This window comes from Buteo buteo, chromosome 5 (genome assembly GCF_964188355.1).
Source record: "Buteo buteo chromosome 5, bButBut1.hap1.1, whole genome shotgun sequence".
NCBI lineage: Eukaryota > Metazoa > Chordata > Aves > Accipitriformes > Accipitridae > Buteo > Buteo buteo.
This window is the reverse complement of record NC_134175.1, coordinates 22,078,957-22,103,163: the sequence shown is the minus strand read 5'-3', so window position 1 is coordinate 22,103,163 and position 24,207 is coordinate 22,078,957. Positions and strand designations below refer to the sequence as shown.

General features: G+C 41.9%; 2 protein-coding genes across 2 annotated transcripts; one reads left to right on the top strand and one right to left on the bottom strand.

The window, feature by feature from the left end:
- The first annotated feature begins 31 nt into the window (after positions 1 to 31).
- Positions 32 to 10,373, top strand: HSPD1 (heat shock protein family D (Hsp60) member 1). Its single transcript, XM_075028059.1, has 12 exons — positions 32 to 180; positions 1,020 to 1,195; positions 4,101 to 4,353; positions 4,820 to 4,902; positions 5,573 to 5,668; positions 5,969 to 6,062; positions 6,465 to 6,633; positions 6,982 to 7,081; positions 8,018 to 8,263; positions 8,624 to 8,798; positions 9,407 to 9,585; positions 9,677 to 10,373. Exons 2-12 carry the CDS (start codon positions 1,022 to 1,024, stop codon positions 9,827 to 9,829), a joined length of 1,722 nt encoding a protein of 573 aa, XP_074884160.1. The 5' UTR covers positions 32 to 180; positions 1,020 to 1,021; the 3' UTR covers positions 9,830 to 10,373.
- On the bottom strand, positions 10,133 to 24,171 carry COQ10B (coenzyme Q10B). Its single transcript, XM_075028066.1, has 5 exons — positions 24,013 to 24,171; positions 19,990 to 20,136; positions 18,367 to 18,559; positions 15,673 to 15,774; positions 10,133 to 12,600 (listed from the first exon to the last, which is right to left on the bottom strand). Exons 1-5 carry the CDS (start codon positions 24,093 to 24,095, stop codon positions 12,433 to 12,435), a joined length of 693 nt encoding a protein of 230 aa, XP_074884167.1. The 5' UTR covers positions 24,096 to 24,171; the 3' UTR covers positions 10,133 to 12,432.
- Positions 24,172 to 24,207: the final 36 nt, after the last annotated feature.

Sequence of the window (24,207 nt, the reverse complement as noted above, 5' to 3'; positions counted from 1 at the left end):
GCGGCTATGCTGGTTCCCGGGCCGGGCGGCGCGGAGCCCCACATGGGCCGGTGCCTGGCCGGGGGCGGGGCAGAGGTAGTGAGTGCCGAGCGCCTTCCCGCGCCCGCCCGCAGACCTGCCCGCTCAGCTTCGCGTCCGGACGGCGGAGGCGCCTGCTGTTCCTCCCTGCGCTGCCCGCAGGTGAGCGGGGCGGCACGGCGCCCGGCCCGTTCCGCTTCCCCCTGCGGCAGCGGTTGCCGCCGGGGGGAGGGGTGCCGGCGCCGTTAACGGCCGGGCCTGTTCCGAGGAGCGCGCGGCGCTGCCGGCCGCCCCCGCGCGCTGCGGAGGGGAGGGGAAGGGGTGGTCGTGGGCCCGGGCCCGGGCCCGGGCCGTGGGGTGAGGCGGCCGGAGCAAGGCCCCCGCACCCCCACCCGCGGGGGGGGGGGCGATGCCGGCGCGGTGCGGTCGGGCTGGCGGCAGGGGGCGAGCGGCTCTTGACCTTGCTGCGCCTGTCCGGGGGGGGGGGGGGGGCGGACACGTGCGGGCGGAGGCCCTCGGCCGCCCGGGGGGGGGCCGGCAGGGCCCGGCGCCCCTCCGCGCCGCGGGACGGCGGCCGTGGCCCTCCGGCTCTCGCCGTCCGTCCGGGCGGGCGGTGCGGCCTGCCCTTGCGAAACGGGAGTCGGGCGCCGGTGCCGCAGCCGGTGGCCTGCGCGTCCCGCCGCGGGAAGCGGCCCGGTAGACGGAGTTGCTGGTGTCCCGCCGTGCCCCGGCGGGGCGGCCTCCGGCACGACTGCCGGGGCGGGGGGGAGCTCGGAGCTGCGGCAGCCCGGACCTCGCGGTGAGGACCTGCCCCCCCCCCCCCCCCCCCGGGCCTGTTACTTGCGGTGGCCTGCGTGTCTCCGCTTCAGCTAGCCGAGAAGCTGGAAGTCGGTGCTCCCCTGCTCCACCTCCTGCATCCTTTTTCCCCCCTTTAATTCTAGGAGTAGCTGTGCAAAAACATAACGCCTGTATTTTCCTCTGGATTCGTTTTAATCTTCTAGACATGCTCCGTGTATCTACAGTACTCCGTCAGATAAGGCCGGTGTCCAGAGCACTCGCCCCCCATCTAACGCGAGCATATGCAAAAGATGTTAAGTTTGGAGCAGATGCTAGAGCTCTTATGCTTCAAGGAGTAGATCTTCTAGCAGATGCTGTAGCTGTCACCATGGGGCCTAAGGTAATGGAAGGTTTTGCATTTATTTTACGTTAACGCTTAGACCTGGTTGAAAACACCATAGTAGAAACCCGTGGTTAGTTTTCCCTCGGTAGAGTTGCATGATTGCCAACTGAAACATAAAGATGTAGGGATATGGACAGACTACTGCGAGCAGCCACATTCTCATTCTTGTCACCTGAACCGTGATGGTTGTGCATGTGCTTTTCACAGTAACAAAATTAATTGGATCACTGTGAAAGGTGCGGTATGTTGGTTTAAACAATTTGAAGGTTAAGGGGATGTGCATAATAGGTTATCATGGCTCAGTTGATGGCCTGTAACAATATGCTAGAGAATTTAACTATCTGTATCGTGAGGGGGCTTAATTAGCATGTGATTTTTGTTGTTGTTGTTGTTATTACAAATTATGATTTTGTACCGCTTCACCTTTTAGTAATAATAAGGCGAAAGAAATACTTAAAGCGTAGTGCTGAGTTTTCAGTTGGCTGGTAAATGTTACCAGTTGAAGTGAAATTCCGTGGCAGTGGCATTCATTTATGTTGCTTATAGGACAGAATATAGGGTATGACTCCCTCTAAGTTGTTTTGGAAAGCTAGCTACTGTATTCTGCATAGTCATGCAATGTGTAGCAAGGCTTGAAATGAGGTTCCTCTTTAAGGAAGGGACACTGATTTTCTTTGGGCTCACAGGAATATCTGTTCCATATAATAATGGCACATGCATGGTAGTTCTTCTCGAGGCTGCTTGATCTCTGTAAAATTTGTTTGTGTATTTCTTGCACTTTTTTGGTACTCTGTTAGCTTTATTCAAAGGCAAAAATGCTGTAAGCTGAGCAGGTGAAGGTTAAGGAACAGTGACGTCAGCAAGCTGTGGCTGTTTTCCATAAAGGAACAAAGTTTAAGTGCAGTCAGTTAATTTAACTCTTGTTTTTTTGGATCAGGCTGCTTTGTGAATGCCTAAGCTTAGTTCTAATGCACTGGTTAAAGGGCAGGTCCTGATGCAACTTACTGTAACATTGTGGGGTTTTTGTTCCAGTGTTCTCACTTTATTTGCTGTTCTCCGTGTATTTGTAGAAAGGTAGGGATTGTACTATAATGCCTGATTCTGTTTCCAGCAGTTTTAAGAAATATCATTCTGGTGAGGAAACTTCCCTTTGGCATTGTTCTATATTTAAAGAAATGTGGTTTGTAGTCTCCCACGATCTTTTTGATACTGCTGCCAACATGCTGATTACTTTGTCAGAACTAGTTTATGGGAGTGCTTGGATTCTTGATATGTGGGACCATCCAAAATGCATGCGTGTGTACTGGTGGTGTTACTTTTTTCAGAAACGCAGAAAAAAAAGTATTTGTGGAGTGTAGTTCCTTTAGTGTGATAGGATTTAAGCAGATTTTGTTGTGCCATTCTCCTCATAACTACCAAAACAAACGTTTGGAATAAGACCATGTCAAAATACGGGATAAAATTAAGCAAAATAAGGAGAGACTACGTGAAGAACTTGCCAGTAGCAGGATCCTCCAGAGGTAGTTTTCTTACTCTTGAGGTGCTTTTAGATTTAGAAGTGCAGGTCAAATAAAATAGCAGTAAGAAGTCAGATTATGCATTATTTTTGGCATAATTGTTTTGTAGCACAGAGTTAGAATTACGTAAGCTCTTTCACAAGTTCAACATCAGTAACTTAAGCTTAATGTTTCTTTTGCAGCTTCTAGGGCTAGTTGTGTTTCGGAAGCAGCATAGTCTCGTGCATGACAGGAATCCAAAGTCAGTTAAATCATTGAGGCAGATGTGAGTGGGCTCTGTGCAAGTGAGGAACACAGTGCACCATAGTGGTAGCATGCTGTATGGGAGTCCTTAGCTAGCTAGCTTGGCACGTGATCCAGATTCTGGTTGGAGCTGAAGCCGCACTGGCCTGTGATCAGCTTAGGCAGTGTCTCGGCAGGAGCTAGCGTGGTCGGCTCTGAGCTGGACCTGACAGGCCAGGTGAGGGGACTTGTGCAGGGTCAGCTGGGAGGGACAGTGGTGAGGTGGGGCAGTTACTCTCCCTTCCCCTCTTCCAACAGCTCCAGCTGTCAGGATAGCTGAAGAGTTTCAGGGCAGCAGTGGACCAGAGGTGGCTCCTTGCATCTCTGCTGCCTCCAGCTCAAACTGGAACATGATTGATTGGGGCAGCTATTCAAACTATTGAGTTCATATCGGAACAAGTAATCCTCTTGTGCGGGTGCATCTGCCCTGTGTTCCCTGCATGGTCCGTGTTAACTCTGTTCACGTTGCATAGGGTAGTCCAGCTTTGTAGTTGACTGCAAGTGCAGTCTAAGAGAAGAAAGGCTTGTTAACTCGCAGTGTCTGAGAAACTATTGCAACACATTAACGCACACTTGTTAAGTATTCTCAGTTCTCTTTGCTAATTGCTGATAAGGTTTGCAAGTCTCTGCTTTTTAAATTTTTTTTTCCCCCAGAACCTGCAATGAATTGAGCTTTGTATTACTCTTTTTCAGTCACAAACTTTTTATTGTGACTTGATGGAAATTTTGCAGATTTAGTTCATTATGTAGCTATATTTCAGTTTTAGGGGAAAATATCAGTGTTAGAGGGAAGGTCTTAAATTATTTTTCTCTGCAAGGCTAGTCTTATTTTAGTTGCAGCCGTCTGAGTCTGTGGTATTAAGCATTATGGCTGGGGAAAGAAGCCTCATTGTGTGAAAGTATAAACCTTTTGAACCATTTTTCCAGTTTTGCAGAACCTTGGTAATGTATGTGCTTGAAAAAAGTCCCAGCTGAAAGCTCTGCAAGGTGATGCTTCTGTTCAGCTGTGGCTGTTCAAAAGGGTCTTCATCTTCAGTTGAACTCTGAGTAACATGTTGTGGGTTGTGTGGCTTTCATTTAATATTTGTTCTTTGTTGCCTTAGGGAAGAACAGTTATTATTGAACAAAGCTGGGGAAGTCCCAAAGTGACAAAAGATGGTGTGACAGTAGCAAAGGCAATTGACTTGAAAGACAAATACAAAAATATCGGAGCCAGGTTAGTTCAAGATGTTGCCAACAATACAAATGAAGAAGCAGGAGATGGTACCACTACTGCAACGGTGCTTGCACGTGCTATTGCCAAGGAAGGCTTTGAGAAGATCAGCAAAGGAGCTAATCCAGTAGAAATCAGGAGGGGTAATGTTTCTTCCCTTGTTTTTAATGTTTAATCACTGTCTGTTTACTTTTCATATCCCAAATTTGACTGGCTTCCTGAATTAAGTTGCCCTCTTTTTGAAGAGCCACATACAGTTTTATATGAAGAGGGATGCATAAAGAACCCACTTGTTTCTGTATGTTACTTACTCTGAACAATTCTTCATTTTTTTAATCTTTTTACTATTTTATATATGGTGAACTTGTTTAATTTGAAGTATGTCACACCAATTCCAAAAAATGATTGCTAGGTATACAAATGACAATATGGAACTAGAACTGCCAGTTGCTTGTTTTTGAACATGGAAACTTGATGCATTTTTGTAATGTGGACTTTGGTTTGAAACTTAACCTGTTTGTGGTTTGTCCTTTGGTTGGTTTTGGGTTTTTTTCCTTCTATGCTGTATACCTGGTCTTGTTCACTCACAAGTATTCCGTTCATCTTTAGGGGTGATGCTTGCAGTTGATGCAATCATAGCTGAACTGAAGAAGCTGTCTAAACCTGTTACAACTCCAGAAGAAATTGCACAGGTAAAAAAAAAAAAGAAAATACTTAAACCAAGTTTATATAGCTATTTTTCAGAAAAAGTTTTGTGAAGTCAGGTTTAATGGAGTTGGGTTGTGTGTATATGACACCTGGGTATTTTTCTTTATATCAGGATTCAGAGTATGTTTCATTGAATGATCTTTATGGTAACACTTTGATTTTCTTGAGTTACTTAAAATTCCCAGTATTCTGCCTACAATTACACTGCTACAAGTTAGTTCAGAAGCAGGTAGTTTTTCTCATCTTGAAGTTTCATTCCAAAATGTGGTCTTAAAACATGAATTAGGAAGAACTCAGAAAGCAAAGATGTGTTTGTGGGTGGGAGGTGATGGCAGACTTCTAGGAGTGTGGTGGATCTCCTGTGGCAGGTTCAGGTTGAGGTGAGTGCCCAGCTGGGTCTCAGGCACCAGGTGTGTTGGCCTTCGTGGCTTATTTCTCCCCACAGCTGTAGATTCAGATGGCCTGTGTGTGCTGCCTGAGCCCAGTGCTTGAGCTGCCCTTCTAACGGAGTTCTTTGGTCCTGGTGTGGGTGTGCCATGGTCAGCTGCTCTGTCTTGTCAGGAAATGTGAGAATTGAAAATGGTTGGTTTTCTTTATAGTGAGGAAACAGATCACTTGTATTGTGAAATGAGATTAAATGGGTTACTGTTTCAGGTTGCCACAATATCAGCAAATGGAGATCAGGAAATCGGCAATATAATCTCTGATGCAATGAAAAAAGTTGGACGAAAGGGTGTGATCACTGTCAAGGTAAGAAGTGGCCAACATACAGACTAAGTGCAAAGTGACCGTCTCTTCTTTTGTGGCATGTGATGTAGCTGCTGCTGCTCACATACGATATCCCACCCTAATTCCTCCCTCCCCAGCTCCTTTAGATCAGGGTTTGGTTGCTGTTCCCTCTTACAATACTTTTGTTTTGAAGGGAAGCACATAAAACTGACATGTAGTGCAGACCCTTTCATTCAGTTGTGCATAGTATGCTAAAACTATACTTGTGCTTTTGGTAGTAGATAAGGGATCTTTAATGTAGACTTTCTTGTATCTAAACAGGATGGAAAAACTCTAAATGATGAATTGGAAATCATTGAGGGTATGAAATTTGACAGAGGCTACATATCTCCATATTTTATTAATACAACCAAAGGTGAGTTAACAATAACACATGTCAAATACCTCACAGTGGCTCTTGTAAGTTAGAAATACCTGTTGTAAAGACTTTACAATCTGTTACACTATGTACCACAGCAAATAGAACAGGGGGGTCCTTCCCCATCAGCCACTCTTAACTCTTGGTAAAAGCTTGGAGTCTTGGGGGTTTTTTTCTTCTCTGCTAAGTGTGGACAGTGTCCATGCTAGTATCAAGCTGGCCCTGCAACACTCCAGCACAATGTAGAATTGAAAGTGGAGTCTTGGAGAAAACAATTTGTGTCTCTCTTTAATGCCATTGAAAAGTGCAACAGTTGCTCCAGAGTAGCTCCTTAAGTTTGAGAATGCTTGATATGTTTTTATAACTGGATTGTTCAGATAATGCGTGTTGTTTCTGCAGGGCAGAAATGTGAATTCCAGGATGCTTATGTTCTAATCAGTGAAAAGAAAATTTCTAGTGTACAGTCCATAGTTCCAGCTCTTGAAATTGCCAATTCTCACCGCAAACCTTTGGTCATTATTGCTGAAGATGTTGATGGAGAGGCCCTCAGCACTCTTGTCTTGAACAGGTGAGGCTTAAAATCCATACTTTTAGACAAATACTTTTTTTTTTTTTTGCATTTTCAACCTTTTAAAGGAATACATACAAAAGTGTGTATTTGAATTTGCTACGGTGCTGTTGTCTGTTCTCTTACCAAGTACCAAAGAAGCAGTAGTTTTTATACATTGCCATACTCTGCATCAGTTCGGACAGAACTTCCGTTGTTTCCTAACTACCTTTTTGAGCAAAACCAGCTCAGTTCATGAAGGTCTCGTTGTTTGCTTGTTAGACCTGTGTACTGCAATAATTGGTTTTAGTAATTAGACTCGTTCTCTGAATACATGTGGAGTGTTGCTCTCTGAATTCTTCTCTTCAGACTGAAGGTTGGTCTTCAGGTTGTTGCTGTAAAAGCACCAGGTTTTGGCGACAACAGGAAAAACCAGCTTAAGGATATGGCAATTGCTACTGGCGGTGCTGTAAGTAATGATGCTTTAACTGGCTTTTTGCTCTAAGAAATGCTAATGGTATTTAAGGTGGTAAAGAATGTATATTTTTAGGTCCATGGCTTGTATTTGCTGTGTTGCAGGCTGTGTCCTGTTCTTCAAGTATGTAACAGTAACTCTAATGTTTGAATCTTTGTAATTCTTTTTAAATATGAATATTGATAATTGTTGTGTAATACAGCGCTGACCAACCATGAGTAATATGTCTTTTTAACTGACTGAAGTTACATGCAATTTCCTTGCAGCATTTAGGTTGTTAAGGCAAAGGAGGAACTTCAAAGGAATTTCTTTAGAGATATCAAAGCTTTCTTGCTGCCTTATAAAACTGATTGTCTCACAGTTGCCCAGACTTGAGTATGGCAAATACAATTCTTTTAAATGTTTGGAATAGACTGGATAATTTTCTGCTGTACTCAACTTCTCAAATAGTTGATGAGCTGATTAGTCTCCCTTTATGCTGCTTTTTTTATGCACACTTCAAAATCATAGCATGATGCTGGGATCCAAAGGTGGTTATTGAAATGAAACTTAACGTTTAAGCTAGCTGGAGCACAAAGTAACAAACCTGCAAACACTATTCTATAGTCAGTTTAGTGCCTATATTCATAGCTCCTCGAAATACAAGGAAGACTCTGTAACGCAACTCTACTTTCCAGGCACTTTGAATTGGTGAGTTACACTAGTCAGTCATGAGCAAGAAGTTGGCAGCTCCTCATTCTGTGGGGGCCAATTTGTGAGGTACTTGCATGCCTGGACTGCGTTAGGAGAAGGGAAGAGTTTCATTCAACTCGGCTGCAGTAGTGTGACTATTTTGCACTGTTAGCCTGTTGTATGTGTTCGTGTGTCTATAAATAGAAAATCTGTGTATGGAGAGCTGTGAATTCCAACTTTTCATGTAATTTGTTTCAGGTGTTTGGAGAAGAGGGTTTGAGCCTAAATGTGGAAGATATTCAGCCTCATGACTTTGGTAAAGTTGGAGAGGTCATTGTGACAAAAGATGACACCATGCTTCTAAAGGGCAAGGGTGAAAAGGCTCAAATTGAAAAACGTATTCAAGAAATTATCGAACAGCTAGAAGTTACCACAAGTGAATATGAAAAAGAGAAACTGAATGAGCGATTGGCCAAACTCTCTGATGGAGTAGCAGTATTGAAGGTGAGAAGTTAAACCTCTTAGGAAAGGGGTGGTATTGGTCCTTTACTACCAATCTAAGTTAACCGCTGTGTGGTTGTCTCATAATCTTAGCCATTGATTTAGGAGTTTGGCTTCTTACAGTGCTACGCTTTGGTGTTAAGAACTTGATGAAATAATAAACTAAAACTGTGTGTTTAGGTTTCTTGAGTGCTGAGGTACAAAAGAACACTGCTGGTATGGGAGAGGATGGGTTTGCTGTAGCACTTTTCAGTTAATGATTCCAGTTGGCCATTTCATTTTGCGGCAGCGGTTCCGTAACCAGCAGTGCTGTCCTGCCCGGGCTCCTTGTGTGGACCTTGATGTGTGGCTTGCTTGTTGTAGGTTGGTGGCACAAGTGATGTTGAAGTGAATGAGAAGAAAGACAGAGTTACTGATGCCCTGAATGCGACCCGTGCTGCCGTAGAGGAAGGCATTGTTCCAGGTGGTGGCTGTGCATTGCTTCGCTGCATTCCAGCATTAGATGCCTTAGCTCCAGCCAACGAAGATCAGAAAATTGGTAAATTACTTGAACATGTGTGTGGAAGTGTTAAGAATAGACTTTCTTCTGTCCTGAGGCTTTGTAAGATTAAATACCAATTGCTTTCAGTGCGTTTTTAGTTACTTGATCTTTAGAACCTTATATCGCCTTGGTATGGCGGTCTCTGCTTTACAGTGGGAAGGAGCTTTCGCTGTGTCCCTGACTTGGATGTGAAAGAGCCAATACCAATAAAGCAGCAGTACCCCCTGCAAAGAATTGCAAACTGTTGAAGGAAGAATTGAGTTGACAGTTACAACCATTGCAGACAGGCATAAAAATTGAAGAATGCTTAAGAGACTGTGTGGCACATCAAATGGAAAAAGGCTTTGTGCCATGTTACAGTAATAATACTCCTTACTAGCTTTTGCAGAAGTAAAACTAAAACATGTGAATATCCTACAAATATTTCGTTTGTTGGCAAATGTCAAGTAGCAGAGAATTTTTTTTCCCTGGAACTGATACAAATAGCTTATGTTCTTGCTCAGAGGGTTCTCTCTTTTTGTGTTGACCTCTGGCACATGAGCGTGTGCCTTGGCAGTAGGAGCAGTGTATGTATTACGTAATGCTAAACATCCTTTTTCTTATAGGCATTGAAATAATAAAGAGAACACTGAAAATCCCAGCAATGACTATTGCAAAGAATGCAGGTGTTGAAGGATCATTAATAGTTGAAAAAATCCTGCAGAGTCCATCAGAAGTTGGCTATGATGCAATGCTTGGGGACTTTGTAAATATGGTAGAAAAAGGAATCATAGACCCAACGAAGGTAACCTAAAATAGTCTTAATTCTCAGCTTTCCTCCCTGCCACCTCATGTGATAGTCAGCAGGTACTCAGTTATTTCTTTTCTATTTTTAGGTTGTGAGAACTGCTCTGATGGACGCTGCAGGTGTTGCGTCTCTCTTATCAACAGCAGAAGCAGTGGTGACTGAAATTCCTAAAGAAGAAAAGGAGCCAGCAATGGGAGGAATGGGTGGGATGGGTGGAGGAATGGGAGGTGGCATGTTCTAATTCCTGGAATAGGGATGCATCATGAGCTGTGCTGTTTAAGACTGGCAGTTCTGACTTCAAAAACTTCAGCTGTCAGTGCAAGAGGGTGGATAGTGACTGAAGTGAGGCTGGTGTTCAAAAGAATCACTGTAACCATCAGTTACCGGATTTCATTTAACACGTGTAATTGTTTACAGTCATTGTCCATGCCTACAGATAATTTATTTTGTATTTTTTGAATAAAGACATTTGTACATTCCTGATAACTGGGTGCAAGATCCATCTACCAAGGTCCTGATTTAAACTTAATTAAGGCACTTGATATTCTGTTTCAGAGTTTATTGGTGCTTGCCAGTACTAGGAAGAACTTGGAAGCCACTGTGCGTGAGACTAGACAATTGTGTACAAAGTAGGCAAATATACAGTTATGTGACCTTTATGTAATAAAACAAACTGCTCAAAAGTTACAAAATGTATCACCTTATTCACCTGCACGCAAAGCCATAGTCATGGGAGAACCCTGACAATCTGCTGCTGCTTCTAACATTTACTAGAAATCTGGCACTTGTGCTTGGAAATGACAGGCCATTTCCCTCCAGGAAACATTCTTTTGGCTAGGATGTTTCTCAGAAATACAAGTGACTTCAATTTTGGCAAGAAATATCTAAGCTGAACTGACACTGCAGTTCTTTGAAATATTAAACAATGCAATGAAAGTAAGGCACGTGCTCTGGACTTTGTTTTGCCCTGTCTATACTGCTTGTTTCCTGTGCTGGAACAGGCCCAGTGCATTGTTCACAGTCTTGTGGGAGGGAAAGTGAGCTAGGGCAGGAGATGGGTTGTGGGGTTTTTAAATACTTCTCTTGCTCAGGTGTGGTATGTGGTTACCTCCTTGCCTTGAGACTTCCAGTCTTCCAGCTTTCTGGTAGTGGGCTCCAGGATTTAGTTTGAATTATTTTGCACTAGATGCTGCTTTACCCTTAAAAGTGACAGCTTTGCCACCTCATGTGTTCTTTAACCTGACCCAGCCTGTTGCCTAAACTCTTTTCTGCTTGCTTTTCAACTCTGCTTTCCAGACTTCAAAATAGTGGTGTTCCCAGACTTGTGTATTTTTATCTCCTATTGACTCAACATAGGAAATTGGTTTACAACTTCACAGTGCTGTAAAACTGACCTCTTAAACCAGCTGTCACTTTCCCCAGCTTTCTACATTTAATCAGAACTATCCTTCCTAGATAGGATGTGTGAAATTTCAATTGCTCTTTCCTGAAAACTGTCTAACTCTTAACTTTAAGTTATCAGTCCTGTCTGAGACTGCTTCAGGGCTGTCTCTGTTCAGAACTCTCCCTTCCTCTGCTATTTAATACACTGTTCTGTAGCAGCCATGTAGATGACAGACGCTTTGGAGAAAGGACCAGCTGCAACACCTGATGTGAAGCTTTACCTAATTTCAGTAAGGAAATGGGGTAGTGCAAGGCAGCATATAGACAGGATTTTAAATCGGTTAAAACTTAACATTTCTTCAGAGACTTGAAAGAGAATACTAATGTCAGGAAGAGAACTACTGAAAATGAATTTAATCAATATGGCTGGTACCATCATAATGGACTGATAATTAAATGGTAGTGTGGTACTGAAAAAAATCTTAAGAACTAAGATTAGCTCTCTATTGTATGTTTTTTTAATGACAACTGGCCTTGGGTGTGCTTGTCTGCAGTAAGTGGAGGACATCTTGTTCCTTCCTGCCAGGGAGGACAGCACTGTGGTACAGAGTGTTGTGAATCCCTGCCTGAGTTCTCAAAGAGGTAACATTTACTTGGTTTAAAGTTGTGTTGGAACTGGGAACTGCTTTCATTAGACAAGATACATCTACCATAACCTAACTGCGATGTGTAACAGCAAAACAGCGGCAGGTAGGCAAGTTGAGCCTGCCCAACATAACTACGAAATAAAGTGTCTAGAGCCCAGGCAGCTGAGAACCATGGGCTATAGCTGAAACTGCTGCATTGCAATTACGGTGGTACTTAACGTTTTGTGTACCCCTTATGTTTAACATATGAAAACTCAGGAGTGTTCAGGCTGTATTGGTTTTCCTGTTGCAGTTGCTGGTCAGAATTCAACAGCAGCTGCATACTCCCGAGTTACACTTGTCTTTCATTTGAATTACAAGCACCTGCTGCTTGATGCCTGACAAACTGTTCGTACTCCCCAAAGCCAGAATGTCAGTTTCCCTTCTTGTGGCCGGGTTGACCGTTGATGCTGTTAAGTTCGATTCACACTACTAATAACTTAAACTTGAGTTAATATGTTACAATGCTGAAAAAAACATAAGCTTGGATAAGGCAGAACTTACACTGTGATTACACAAACCATTTGGCAAGTTGATGAATGGCAGCCTGAGATATGTTGTGTTACAGTAGCTGCCAATTGTCTGTTACTGATAACGCTTTTTAAGTCGCACTTGATTGCAGCTTGAACTTTCTATATACACACATGGCTGAACAGGTGTGTTTGGTACAGTATGAAATCACACACAAAGGTCAGATACGAAATAGGCGCCCCAAAGGCGGACCGTGGCACCTCTTGTACAAATTAAGTGTACAAACAAGTTTATAATTTGCCTTTTACGTGTGATGAACTTCATGAAGCATTAGCTCCCGAGGTATGCTTGTTTCTGGGCCATGGAGTTTGGATGCTCTTCTTTCAAAGGCAGCTACCATCTGCTTTACCACTTCATCAAAAAATAGCGTAGCCAGTTTTGAGTGTAGAAGTGAACGAAATTCAAAAGAAACCTGTTTAAAAAATAGAGAAAAATAGTTTTTCCTGTATCTACTGTTGTAGTAAAATGCTGTTACAAATAGCCAACTTCATCAAAGAATCCAGTTAGTCTGTAAGTAAGCCGTGGGAGAGAGAACAGTTAAAACTGAGCTGTAGGGGAGGGTGTCTGCGAAGAAAAGCCTAATCTGTGGACAGAGGTCCCTGAGCTTTTCCATTAGAAGAATCGTTCAGTTCTCTGAAGTAATAATTTCCATTTATCTAAATTAACTGTATTTTACTTAATATATGATGCATCACAAAATGTAAGTAAAAGATTTGGGATAATGAAAAGCTACTGACAAAAAATAACTCAGTTACTTTGCACACAGAACTCACTTGGGGGACAAAAGTTGGCTGAAGAAAATCCTGCATGGCAAGACAGAAGACTTACAGGTTATCTGCAGCAAACACAAGAGATATGTAAAAGCAGCTCAAAATAGCTACCTATTAAATACCAACATTTTTAATTAATCTTTCCGTCTTGGTAGCTGTAGTTATGGTATGTTCAAACAAGAGCCATTTGCTGACTAAAGCTACAAATTTGGTTTTGTGTGCCGTACCTCCTACCTGAACACCTTCCGCTCTCAACCTTTGCTGTCCTGACACGGGCAGTCAGGTTCAGAGTACAGGCGTACTGGTTAAGTCCTCTGTACCAAGCCCTCAGGCCTCCTACTGCAGTGCTCAGAACTTCTGCATTTTCTTTCAGCTACTGAATCTTGCAGTTAAACTGAAGCTACTGCAGCAGTTAACAGTTATGGCATGGCAGGGGCACAGGGAGCTGGCTTTCTCTCTCCACCCTCAAAAGAAAAGGTCACTTTTATGTCAAACAGCCTTCAATTATGCTTTTGTGCTGTGCTGGCCTTCAGTCTAGTTAAATAAGGCTCCCCTAAGGCTATGTAATCACATCGTTTTGGAACACACAGCTTCCCAAAATGATTACAGAATTTTCAGGAAAAGAAATGGGTTGCTCTTCTGTGACTTTTACCATCAATCCTGCTGTAGCATGTCTTTTTGGACTGAGATTTAAGTATTTTTGTCACTCCTGAGAAATCAGCAGATTAAATGCCAAACAGAGCAAATACAGCTTCTCTCAAATTGCTTCTGAGTAATGCATGTTAACTGTGAAACAGTAGCACAAAAGTAATTAAACTACTTGGACTGTAAGCCAAGTGTAGCTTCATTTACATTTGCTTGACCTCAAGCATCAGTAAAATTAACATGCCTTTTGAAAGTCTGAGAGTTGTCATTTAGAGCATTTAGAGTTTTGCAGAACAGGGATTATGAATTTGGCATCGAGTTCAGTAACTGTGTAAAAACTTGAGGTGTGGCATACATTTACAAAGTTTGCAGATGGTAAAAATGGTGTTGTGCTTCAATCTATGTACCAAATCATTTAAGAGCCGAAACCAAACGAGAAAAGTTCCCTGCTGTATATATATGTCTCCTGGAATCAGGCTGGCAAAACAGGATACAGTGGCTTGTGGGAACCAGCATAACCCAAACCTCAATTTACATTTTCTAAAGCAAACAAGCATTCTTGAAATCCAAGTTTTCTCTTGAATATCTGTAATTGCATGGTATGTTTTGAGAATTTTGTTATGAAATGCTTATCATCCCCATCTGCACAGGCCCAGAGGCAAGCAACATAGCAGGTTAGTAACTAGCAAGGGTTAGAGTCCTTAAGGACTTGCCTTTGTGAGGCAACCAGCGGCTCAGCTGGCTGCATTTGCTTCTGCTACCCCAATATGGGGTAAGCAGTAAGAAGTATCAATAGCGTTTCCCCAAGAAAGTGAAAATATCCATTTTAAGTCTAGTTTTCACTCCCTTTAACTGAAGTTCTTGAGCTGAAATGTCAAAAAGTGGCTGGGGGGGGGGGGGGAGGGAGTTTTCCTCACAGACTCAGTGTTTAGTTTATAGGGTTTAAACACTTGCTTAATTCAAGTTTTCTCAACTGATTTATGGCTTGGGTTAAAAACTAGCTTAGGTACTGGTTAGCAGCAGGAACTGGCACTTATTTGCCTGGAGAAATTCAAATACCACGAGCAAATAACATGCAAACATCATTGGCAAATCTCATGAGAGATGTATTCTTTTGAGTGTCTATAGATTCATTTTTACTGTTGAACTGTATGAAGTGCAATAGAGCAATAAGCTGAAAGTTATTAACCAACCCAAGGAGATTAACATGCTAGTTTACAAATATTACAAAAAACTCTTTTTCCTACTTACAGAAGATAATTTTTTAAAGAGAGTATCCCAGCAGATGGCAGCAGGATCAACCCATTTCTGTGTACTTTTGTAGCCTGTTCTGAACCCCAGCTTAGTTACGTGCTCAAAGCAACAACTACTCTTAACACTATAAAATGTAAGAAAAAAATGTGATGACAGACTAAATAGACAAAATGGAAAAGCAATAACCTGAGTGGAAAAAAACTTGTCTAGAAGTAACAGGCTAAATCAGATAGTGGATTTAAAAAGCAATAGTTTTGAGCTGCAGTGATATCCCATCACAGAGTAGAAAGACAGCAAAAATCTATTATACTGCTATTACAGAAGGAAGCAGTAAGACTTAAAATACATGAAAAAGTAAAACTGGAAGCCAGGAAATTAAATTGACCAAACTGCAGGCCAAACAGGACAGAGGGGAGAACACCTACCTTCTGGTACCCAGAGCACTTAGGTTCTAGAGTATTTAAAAGAAATAGCAAAATAAGTTTAGCAGTTCTCCCTCTGTATTTGACTGTCTAAAAACTTCAGCATGTTTAGAATTGTATGGTGAGAGATACCAGTCCCTAGACTGTTTCGTGATATGCGGACACCTCACAGAAGACTGCTGTCTCTAAAGGACACTGTAGTGGTTTCCATGTAGTAAAGTTTGCAAAAATTTTTTTGGATAGTAGTGACTAAAACTAACTTGTTTTCTGTGTGTATGTGTTTCAAAAAAAATTAGTACTAGGCATTAAAAAAAAAAGAAAAAAAGGCACAGATAAAGGTACCATTTCCATGCCCTGTTCCTAGCATGTCGTTGTCTTAATTACAGTACTTACTGAAAAATCCAATGTACATGTCCTTGGATAACCAGGGATACCTGGGCTGAAACGCCACACCGTTTCCAAGTGATTAAATAGTTTTCCATCTGTGCAGGATGCCTAAAATAAAGTTTAAAAAGTCAAGCTACACCAAGGCTTTTGCAGATACGACAAATCAGTATTACTGAAGTTTTCATTTGCATTTTGTTAGACAGTGAAGGTCATGGTATAGTTAAAATTGTTCTTATAGTGCAGCCAGTATGAGATCCCATTTGTACAGTGTCATTTACAGCAGAATAATTTAATTACTTCTAAGGGAGAGGAAAAACTGTTGCATTGAGAGTCATAAAACAGATCTCTAGCGTGATGCATAGAACACCAAAATAATGCTAATGCTATATACCAGAATTTTGAACCACACTGCTTTCAGCAAAGGACATGGATATTTACTGGGTTTGTATTTTTTTTTTTTCATTACATGTATAGAATGTTTTATATACTGACATACAAACTGGTAGTCCTGGGCTATAGGAATGCTTAGCATCAAGACAAACGTGATTGAAGACAAACTCTAAACATCTTCTGTCACAAGATACTATAGTGATCAAGAACTACCACAAAGTCTGTAAGACTATACGTTCAAGTCCATAATCAGGTTATATGTTGGATTTTAGTTACCGGCAAGCCACATATGATCCTCGTTTAAAACAATGAAGTATTTGCAGTAGTTGGCTTCATAGTTTTCACCACCCTAGGGTCCTTATTTTTACTCATTTTGCTTTTAGCACATATAGCTAATTTTGTGTGGCTATATTTATAACAGAAAAAGATTGAAAGACATATACTCCAAAATCTTCCAAATACATAATCTCAGTTGGCTTGGAATATCTAGAGAGAATTTCTGTAACTTTTTTTTAACCCTTTTTTTTACAAGTTCTTACTGTTACCACAAGCAGCTCTGCTCCAACAAGGCCGCCTATGATGAATAGGTGTTGTCTGTGGTTTGAAAGCCATGGTAAGGTAAGCCATCTCAAAGACTAATCAGCAGCACAAAAATACCTACATTTTCCTGCCCAGGAATGAGATGCAGTGCCTTGCTACTTCTACAGAAAGGGGAGGAGTAGAGGGAAGATTAGACACAAAGAGCTGGGCTTGCTTTCCTGCTGCTGCCAAAAGGGCGGGAAGAATGGGAAAATTGCCAGTGTGTCCCCCTTGCTCGCAACCTTATAAGTAGCAGACTCACTCTGTGCTTTCCTCTGTGGCAAGAGCTGCTGCTACCATTCTGATTTTTCCATTGCTCAAGCACTGCTGCCGTAAGCAACAAATCTGTGCTCATTTTGTTGCCACCAGTAGCCCGCTATGTTAGACCACCATTCATGCTGCCTTTGCCGAGTTATTTCGGAGGACAGTGAAGTATTCCAAACACACAGTCACTTCTCTAGAAATGTTCCTACCATTATATGAACAAAATGTAAACTTCTAGGAAAAACAATCCCAGCAGAGAAAATGCTAATAAGTCTAGGAGGAGGAAATCTAAAGAAACTGTTCTCCTCACCACTTTCACGATCTTTTCTGAGACAAGAAATCCTCTTATGAGTGAATTGGAGGGAAAAAGAGTTGGTAAGCCAATCTGATAGCTATGTAAAAGGAAAAAGCCAGTCTTGTCAGGGATGAGTGGAAAGGAAAAGCCTTTTACAAAGTCAGCATGTAAAATGCAGCTTTTCCATTGTAGCTGTTCAACTTTCTTAATAAAGGGAGAAAGGTATTCTTTTTTCTTTCCAGAATCAGTAAGTACCTTGAATAAAGGCACTCGGCATATTGCCCTTCCAATTCTTGTCTCCCTGTACTTAAGAGACCCAGTTTGTTTTGAGCAGTGTCTCTTAAGAGGAAGCCTAGAAAAGAACAGTGAAATAGGATATCCAAACAATTATATTGAACAGCAATCAACTATTGTAATTCCACTAGTTACTCCAAAAAAATAGTCAAGATCTGCCATATGAAGGGAGAGGCAGTTTTGCTGTAAGGAGTCTGTTCTGTGCTCTTCCTAACCAAAACCAGATTCAAATATATAAGGCAAACTAGTCAGAAGATCCAGACCTCATTTAAAATGTCTCCCTTGACATTTTTAATTATTGCTCTTGAAAAGCTGAAAGGAGGGTAAACACAATTGCTTCCCTTCTGAACAAATTAATTCTAAGAATGGACTTTAAATCCACTCTTCTCTCTTCTCGTCAATACACTGAATCACAAGTTCTTCAGCAGATCCTACACTTAAGTTTAAGACTTCTTGTATTAGCTAGGTAAAAATCTTGGAAGTAATGCAGATATCAATTTTGCTAAGGCATCAGAAGCTACAGTTGTCAAAGATAACTTTGAAGTCAGTATTAATTTTGCATTTAGAGGGGTTTGGACAACACTTTAACAAAAACAAATAAAAATGGTATATCTTCATTAATGGCTGCTAGTTTCTCCAGCAAAAGAAAATTAAAAAGTAATTCCTCCCCCACCTCATTTGGCAGCTTATGTTTTAAAAGCACATTCAAATTCTCTCCAGTTAACCTAAGTCTTTAAATAGAAACAACTCAAGTTTTGAGCCACACAAAGCACTTCCAGCATCGATTTTTTCTTGAAGCATCAGTGAATTATTTGAATTTCAACAAACAAAAGTTACAGAAAGCTACAGCTAAGGAAAAAAAAAAAAAAAAGAGTTACCTTAACTAAATGTGGTCTCACTAGGGTAACAACTGATGTATACCTCTCTACTACAGGAGGGAATCCTATTTCTAGCTGTGCTTTGCAGTATCCAGAGCGCTTTGATAATATATCTGACTTTTTACACCAAGGCACAAATAGTTTGTAATTCTCCACAACAGCAACAACTTCATACATTTCCTGCATAGAATACCTGGAAACAGAAACATTAACATTAATTACAAGGTATTTTAACTTCAAATTCATTATTAAAAAGTTTCAACGATTATAGAAATGGCAGTTTGGAAGGTGAACATACAGTCACCTGAAAACACTACCACTGTTTTTGGAAATTAAACTGGTAAAAGTCTTTGCATAAAGATGCAAAACACCACACAACATCCAGCAGTAAAGTTAGTGAACAGTGAACCTGGTGTCTGCTACTTTCTGCAATACCAGGTAAATACATGTACATTTCAAATGGAAAAACAGTGTTTCCAGCACAGTTGTGTCTTCATTTAAGTAGATCTTAGACATTCCACATAAAGAATCCACACTTCATGGCTAGCAAGAAAAGGTGTATCAAAACTAAAGTACTATAATTCATTGTGTTTAAATAGAGCAACACTACTTCCCTTCTTTTAGCCCAAATAATTAATAAATTAATAAATAATAATTAAAAAAATACATGCAGTGGAAAAAACTCGCAGCATCGCAGAGTGCCTGAAGTTGGAAGGGACCTCTGGAGGCCCCTGCTCAAGGATACTGAAATCGTATGAAAGAATATGATGGCAACATTTTAGTTGCTTCTACGGTAATATGGCAAAGTATTACATAGCTATGGTTTCTAATTTTTAGCTCTGACTCAGAAAAGAATTGAAGCCCATGCTTAATTCCATCTGTGTTTAAAATGAAGCATATGTTCAACAGTACTCAACAGTGATTACTATTGGACAAAGGCTCTTTTTAAGTGACTATGCAAAATCCGTTGCAGTTCAAGAACCATCACATAACTGATTGTTAAGCATAGTCAAAAAAACTGTGCTAATGAACAAATAGTTCATACTATTGTGGACCAGAGACTGGGGGCAGATCCCAGTCTTGTCAAATTAACTGGAATTTTCCCACTAGCTTTAAGGCAAACAGGATTTCAAAATCTTTTTTTATGTGCCTAAGTTTCTTCATCACACAACTAATTATTTTCCTTCTTTTAAAGGAAGAAGAAAATCTTGAGACATATAACATAATGTAAGTGCAAACATTAGCGTGTATTTGGGACAGAAAGGAACAGAGTTTTCACACCTGTTGGTTTATTCCCATTTCAGCAAATGAAATTAATAGCGTATTCTTCCCTTTCTGGGTTGTTTGTTTTGTCATGGAATAGAAGGATGATTTCTACTATTTCTTTCTATGGGGCAAGGGTTTTAGGTTCCTACATTTTTTGTACTCAGTTTCAGACTGGAAAAGCCTGATCTCTACAAATTCTGAAAGTCAAAAGTCCTTCCTAGTCTCCAACTGGGCAGAGTCATAGGGACATGTGTCTTCAGGGATGCTCAGTCTTTGAAATTCCAGTGTTTTGAATCAATCACAGCAAACACAAAATCAATAAGCATATAAAGTTTCTTTCCACACGTCTATACACACCCTATAATTCTTCTTTCAGAATATTCTTTTCTTTTATTTACTAGTGGTGCAGCAATGTTGAAGAAAGTTCTTGAAAAGGTATGGCTCATTACAGGTACTTGCAAAGAAGAAATTCTGGTCATCAGAATACCACAAGAAGCCAAGTGCCTGCAACAGTGAAAATGCTTTTAGATGTGTTTCATATCAGCAAAATAAATAACAACAAATTCAGGTGAGACAATCTGTTGTATAACATTCCAGAAAATGTCAGATTCAGATGGATAAACAAAGGCTCATAACAGTATACATACTGTTAAAAACACAAGGGGGATTTTTTTTTTTTCCCTTAGGAGAAAACTAAAAATAGCCCCCGCTCACAAGAAAAGTAACTGGCAGAGTAAAATACAAAAGGCCCTATTAAATGTTGACTTCATGGCAGCCTGAGCTCCTGTACAAGCCTCATATGCACTTAATTTACAGAACAGGCTTTCTTAATCGCAAAATCGAGGAAGAGAATATTCTAATTGGAGATAAAACCTGAGCTTTGCTATAATCCCTCTGTTTCCATCCTTCCCTCAAAAGGACAGTTTCATTTTGAAAATCCTTTCAGAAAGTGAATTGCTTACCCAGCTTTCAAAACTTCCTTCAGAAAAATCATGCAAAACCTTGGACACAGTGGTTTTATCCATAAAATGTAACAAATAACCTTTAAAAATGCTAGTAATTCTAAGATTGCACCTCAGTGTTCGCTGTCAGTGAACATCTACGCTAAAATCTAACAAATATTCATTGTGATTAATAGGTCTGTTCTGCTAAATTGTTGGTTTTGCCTAGATCAAGGCAGTTAAGATGCAAAATGCTAGCTCGAAAGTTCTGATTTTTGCCACCAGGGAGTTAAAAATGCCACTATTTTCTGTCAGTGATTCTACAAACATAAGCTGAAAAGCAACCTAGGTCTTATATTGTCCTTTCTCTAATTAAACAATCAGGACTGTACTTCTGCATTCACATAGTAAAAAATGGAACCAATATTCCCCACTTAGCGTTAAGGCTTGTTTGGTGGTTTGTTTGGTTGTTTTGGTGTTTTTTTGAACACAATTAACATGTAGATGCAATTTTTTAGTAACCACCAAAGTAGTCTAGCAAATTACAGTTACCAATTTTAAACAATTAAAATTATTATTAACAAGTTCTTTAAAAATCATCATAACTGAATTCTAAAGAAACACAGCAACAACCGGGGACTGACCACATTAGCTTATATAGTCACTGCATTAGGAGACAGGCAAGTAATAAATTGAGTATAGAATTTAGAGGAAAATAATCATCACCAGCAGCTTATTAGAAACAATCTGTACAGACTTTTTAAAAAAAATAAGCAACTGTGATACGAAGCAAGGTCACTGACAACAGAGATTGTAATCACTGCAGTTGAAAAGGAATTACTTAAGATGGGACAGAAGTATGGTGTCAAAATTAAGAAAGAATAGGTGGACTTTAAAGGTCTTTCGACAAACTGTGCAAACATTTGCAACTGTATCTCAAGGGATGTGGACACAGTCTGGTTTTTTTCCACACAGACTGGACAAGACTGTTAAGGAAAAACATTGTTTTGACAGAAATGCTGGAAGGATGCCAGTAACATTGTAGCTGCCTCAACCAGATTCATAGAAAGTGTTCAAATGTTTGGACCAGACCTCATTCTGGAGAGCTATTTTAAATTGCTTTCTCTATGTGGGGCTATGTCTAGTATACAGTCCAAACTAGTTGCCAGGTTTCTTCACTTCGTTTGGTTTTTACTGTAATGCTATGCCAGGGTATTTTTCCATACAGTTTTATCTAGAGTTGTTTCAGCTACAAGGCTGAAAAACAATCTCTATGAATAATTTTTTAGCTGCTGTTAAGACAATGTTCTTTTCACAAATACATTGCCATTCAAGGAAGGCAAGGCTAAGAGAGGTTATAATGCTAACAAACATGGTGACTCTTCATGGCTCTCCTGATTTTATCTGAAGAAAAACAGAAGCTATGAGAATATGCTGGGCTCGGTCCTGTTCAGGAAAGCATACCTCTTCAAGAAATCACAAAAGCACAGATTTCAACAGACTGTCACACATGTTTTTGTAAATCTGATCAAGGCCACAGAAGAAAAGCCAAGTGTGTACTAGAATTCAGACACACCTACCACCTCTGTATTTATCCTCTGACAGTGATACAGCCATACCCACTCACACTGCCTTCACTGGCATCATTGAATTCCTGCCACTTGCTGCTTTCTCTCTAAACATTTGGGCACTGATCACAGTATCACCTCACTTCCATGACCAGAAAAGGAAGCATTTACTGGTGTACGGTATACATACCCAAGAGATCTATATTCAGTGATAATTTTTAATAGCTACAAAATTTTCTAAGCCTAAAGATTAACGTATTTTTTAAAAAAGGGATCTCGAACTCCTGACTATAAAGACTCAAATAAGTGGCAAGGGCATGACAGGACAATTGTGTTTACTGTTATCCCAACTGTTACTTCCATAAGGTTAGTGGTATCTGATGGCCATTTTATGGTCTGTGAGACATGAGTTGATCTCATTCAAATTTTGTCGACAGCTGTTCACATCCCAAAAAATGAGCGTTGCCAACAAGTGTCCTCATTAGCGTCTTGGTCTGAATAAGCACAAGTGACCAATTTACCACCTGAGTCCTTGAAGTCTGCTACTCAGCACAGTAAGGGGTCCACCGAGTTGACAACAGGTACATAGTGTACACCAATGACAACTGCAAGACGTGAAAGCATACACAGCATCAAGGCTACAAATAATACAGCACCGTTTTGGATTCAGCTTGCGCTTGCTTAAAACCAGCTGCCAAGATTCTTGCGGCTTACACTAGAAACATTTTGAAACTTACTTTGCAGCCAGTTACTTAATGAGTTTCCTTATGCTGAACACCCTTCCCAGTAACTGCTTTTGCCCTCAAGACTTTAATATATTACTTAAAAAACCAGCAGTTTTGCTTACCAGGATTGAACTATTGTAATATTGCAAACACATCCTAAAGATTAAAAACCAAAGGATATACAGTAAGAAACGTGGTCCAAGTAAGATGACTTTATACCACTGCGCAATAGCAATTATGTCAAATGACTGCTTGAAATTTGACATCATGAACCAATCTCTATTCCACTTTTTCACTGTTTTTATGAGGATGACAGTAAGACTGAATTTAACAGAGAAACACAGCAGCACAGCCATAACAGTAGTAACAGGTGAAACCTTTTTCCTCCTAAGATTTTCAAACTGCAGTCTTTCTCTCTCATCTATGTTTTCTTTTTCTTCCAGCTACAAGATCAACTCTTCTCCCAAAGCATATTTTGCTTCTCAAGTTGTTCCAGCCAGCCTTACATGTGATCAGGGGATAAGGAACTTGTTGCATTATCTGAAGTGGAAAACATCTGGGCGTTTTACTCAGTTTCTAATTTCTTTCATGGATTGCTCACAGTTATGCAATTGGCTCAAGCAAAGAAGAGGCAAGTTTACAATCTGAAAATCGTTTGTTCTTCCCCCGACACTGACCGCGCCGAAAGGAGCCGAGGACACCCCAGCCGCCCCCGCCCCCGGAACGCAGAGCCGGAGGCGACCTGGCAGCACCTTCCCTGTCCCCGTCCCTGAAGCCACCGGCTTCCACCCGGGGCGGCACCGGGCAGCGCCACGGTCCCCCGGGCGGGGCTCGCCGGGCAGGGGCTCGCCCAGCACCGCCCCGCGGGGCTACAGGCAGCCCGGGAGCGTTCACTCCGGAGCGTAGTGAGGCACCGCCCGCCTCAGGCGGCCCCACCCCACCCCCGGGCCCGGGCCGCGGCGCCCCGGGGCGACAGCGAGGCCGCTCGGCGGGCGGAGGGGAGCCGGGGCGGCCGGGCGCGCCGAGGGGCGGTGCGGCGGCGGGGCCCCGGGACGGCGTGCCACCCGCCGCGGCGGTGGGAGGAGCCGTGGCAGGGCCCCGGCCGTCCCCCCCCGCGGTCACTCCGCCTCGCCTCGCCCCGCGTACCTGACAGCGGCCGTGCGCGGCGGCGGAGCGGCGGCGAGCCCACCGGCCAGCGCCCTGCCGAGCGCCCGGCCGCTCCGCGCCATCTCGGGCCCCGCTCCTCACCGGCTGCCCCGCCCGCCCCCGCGCGCTGCCTAACGGCCGCCCGCGGAGAGCCGCGCCCCCGCGGCACGGCCCAGCCGCCTATCGCCGCTCGGG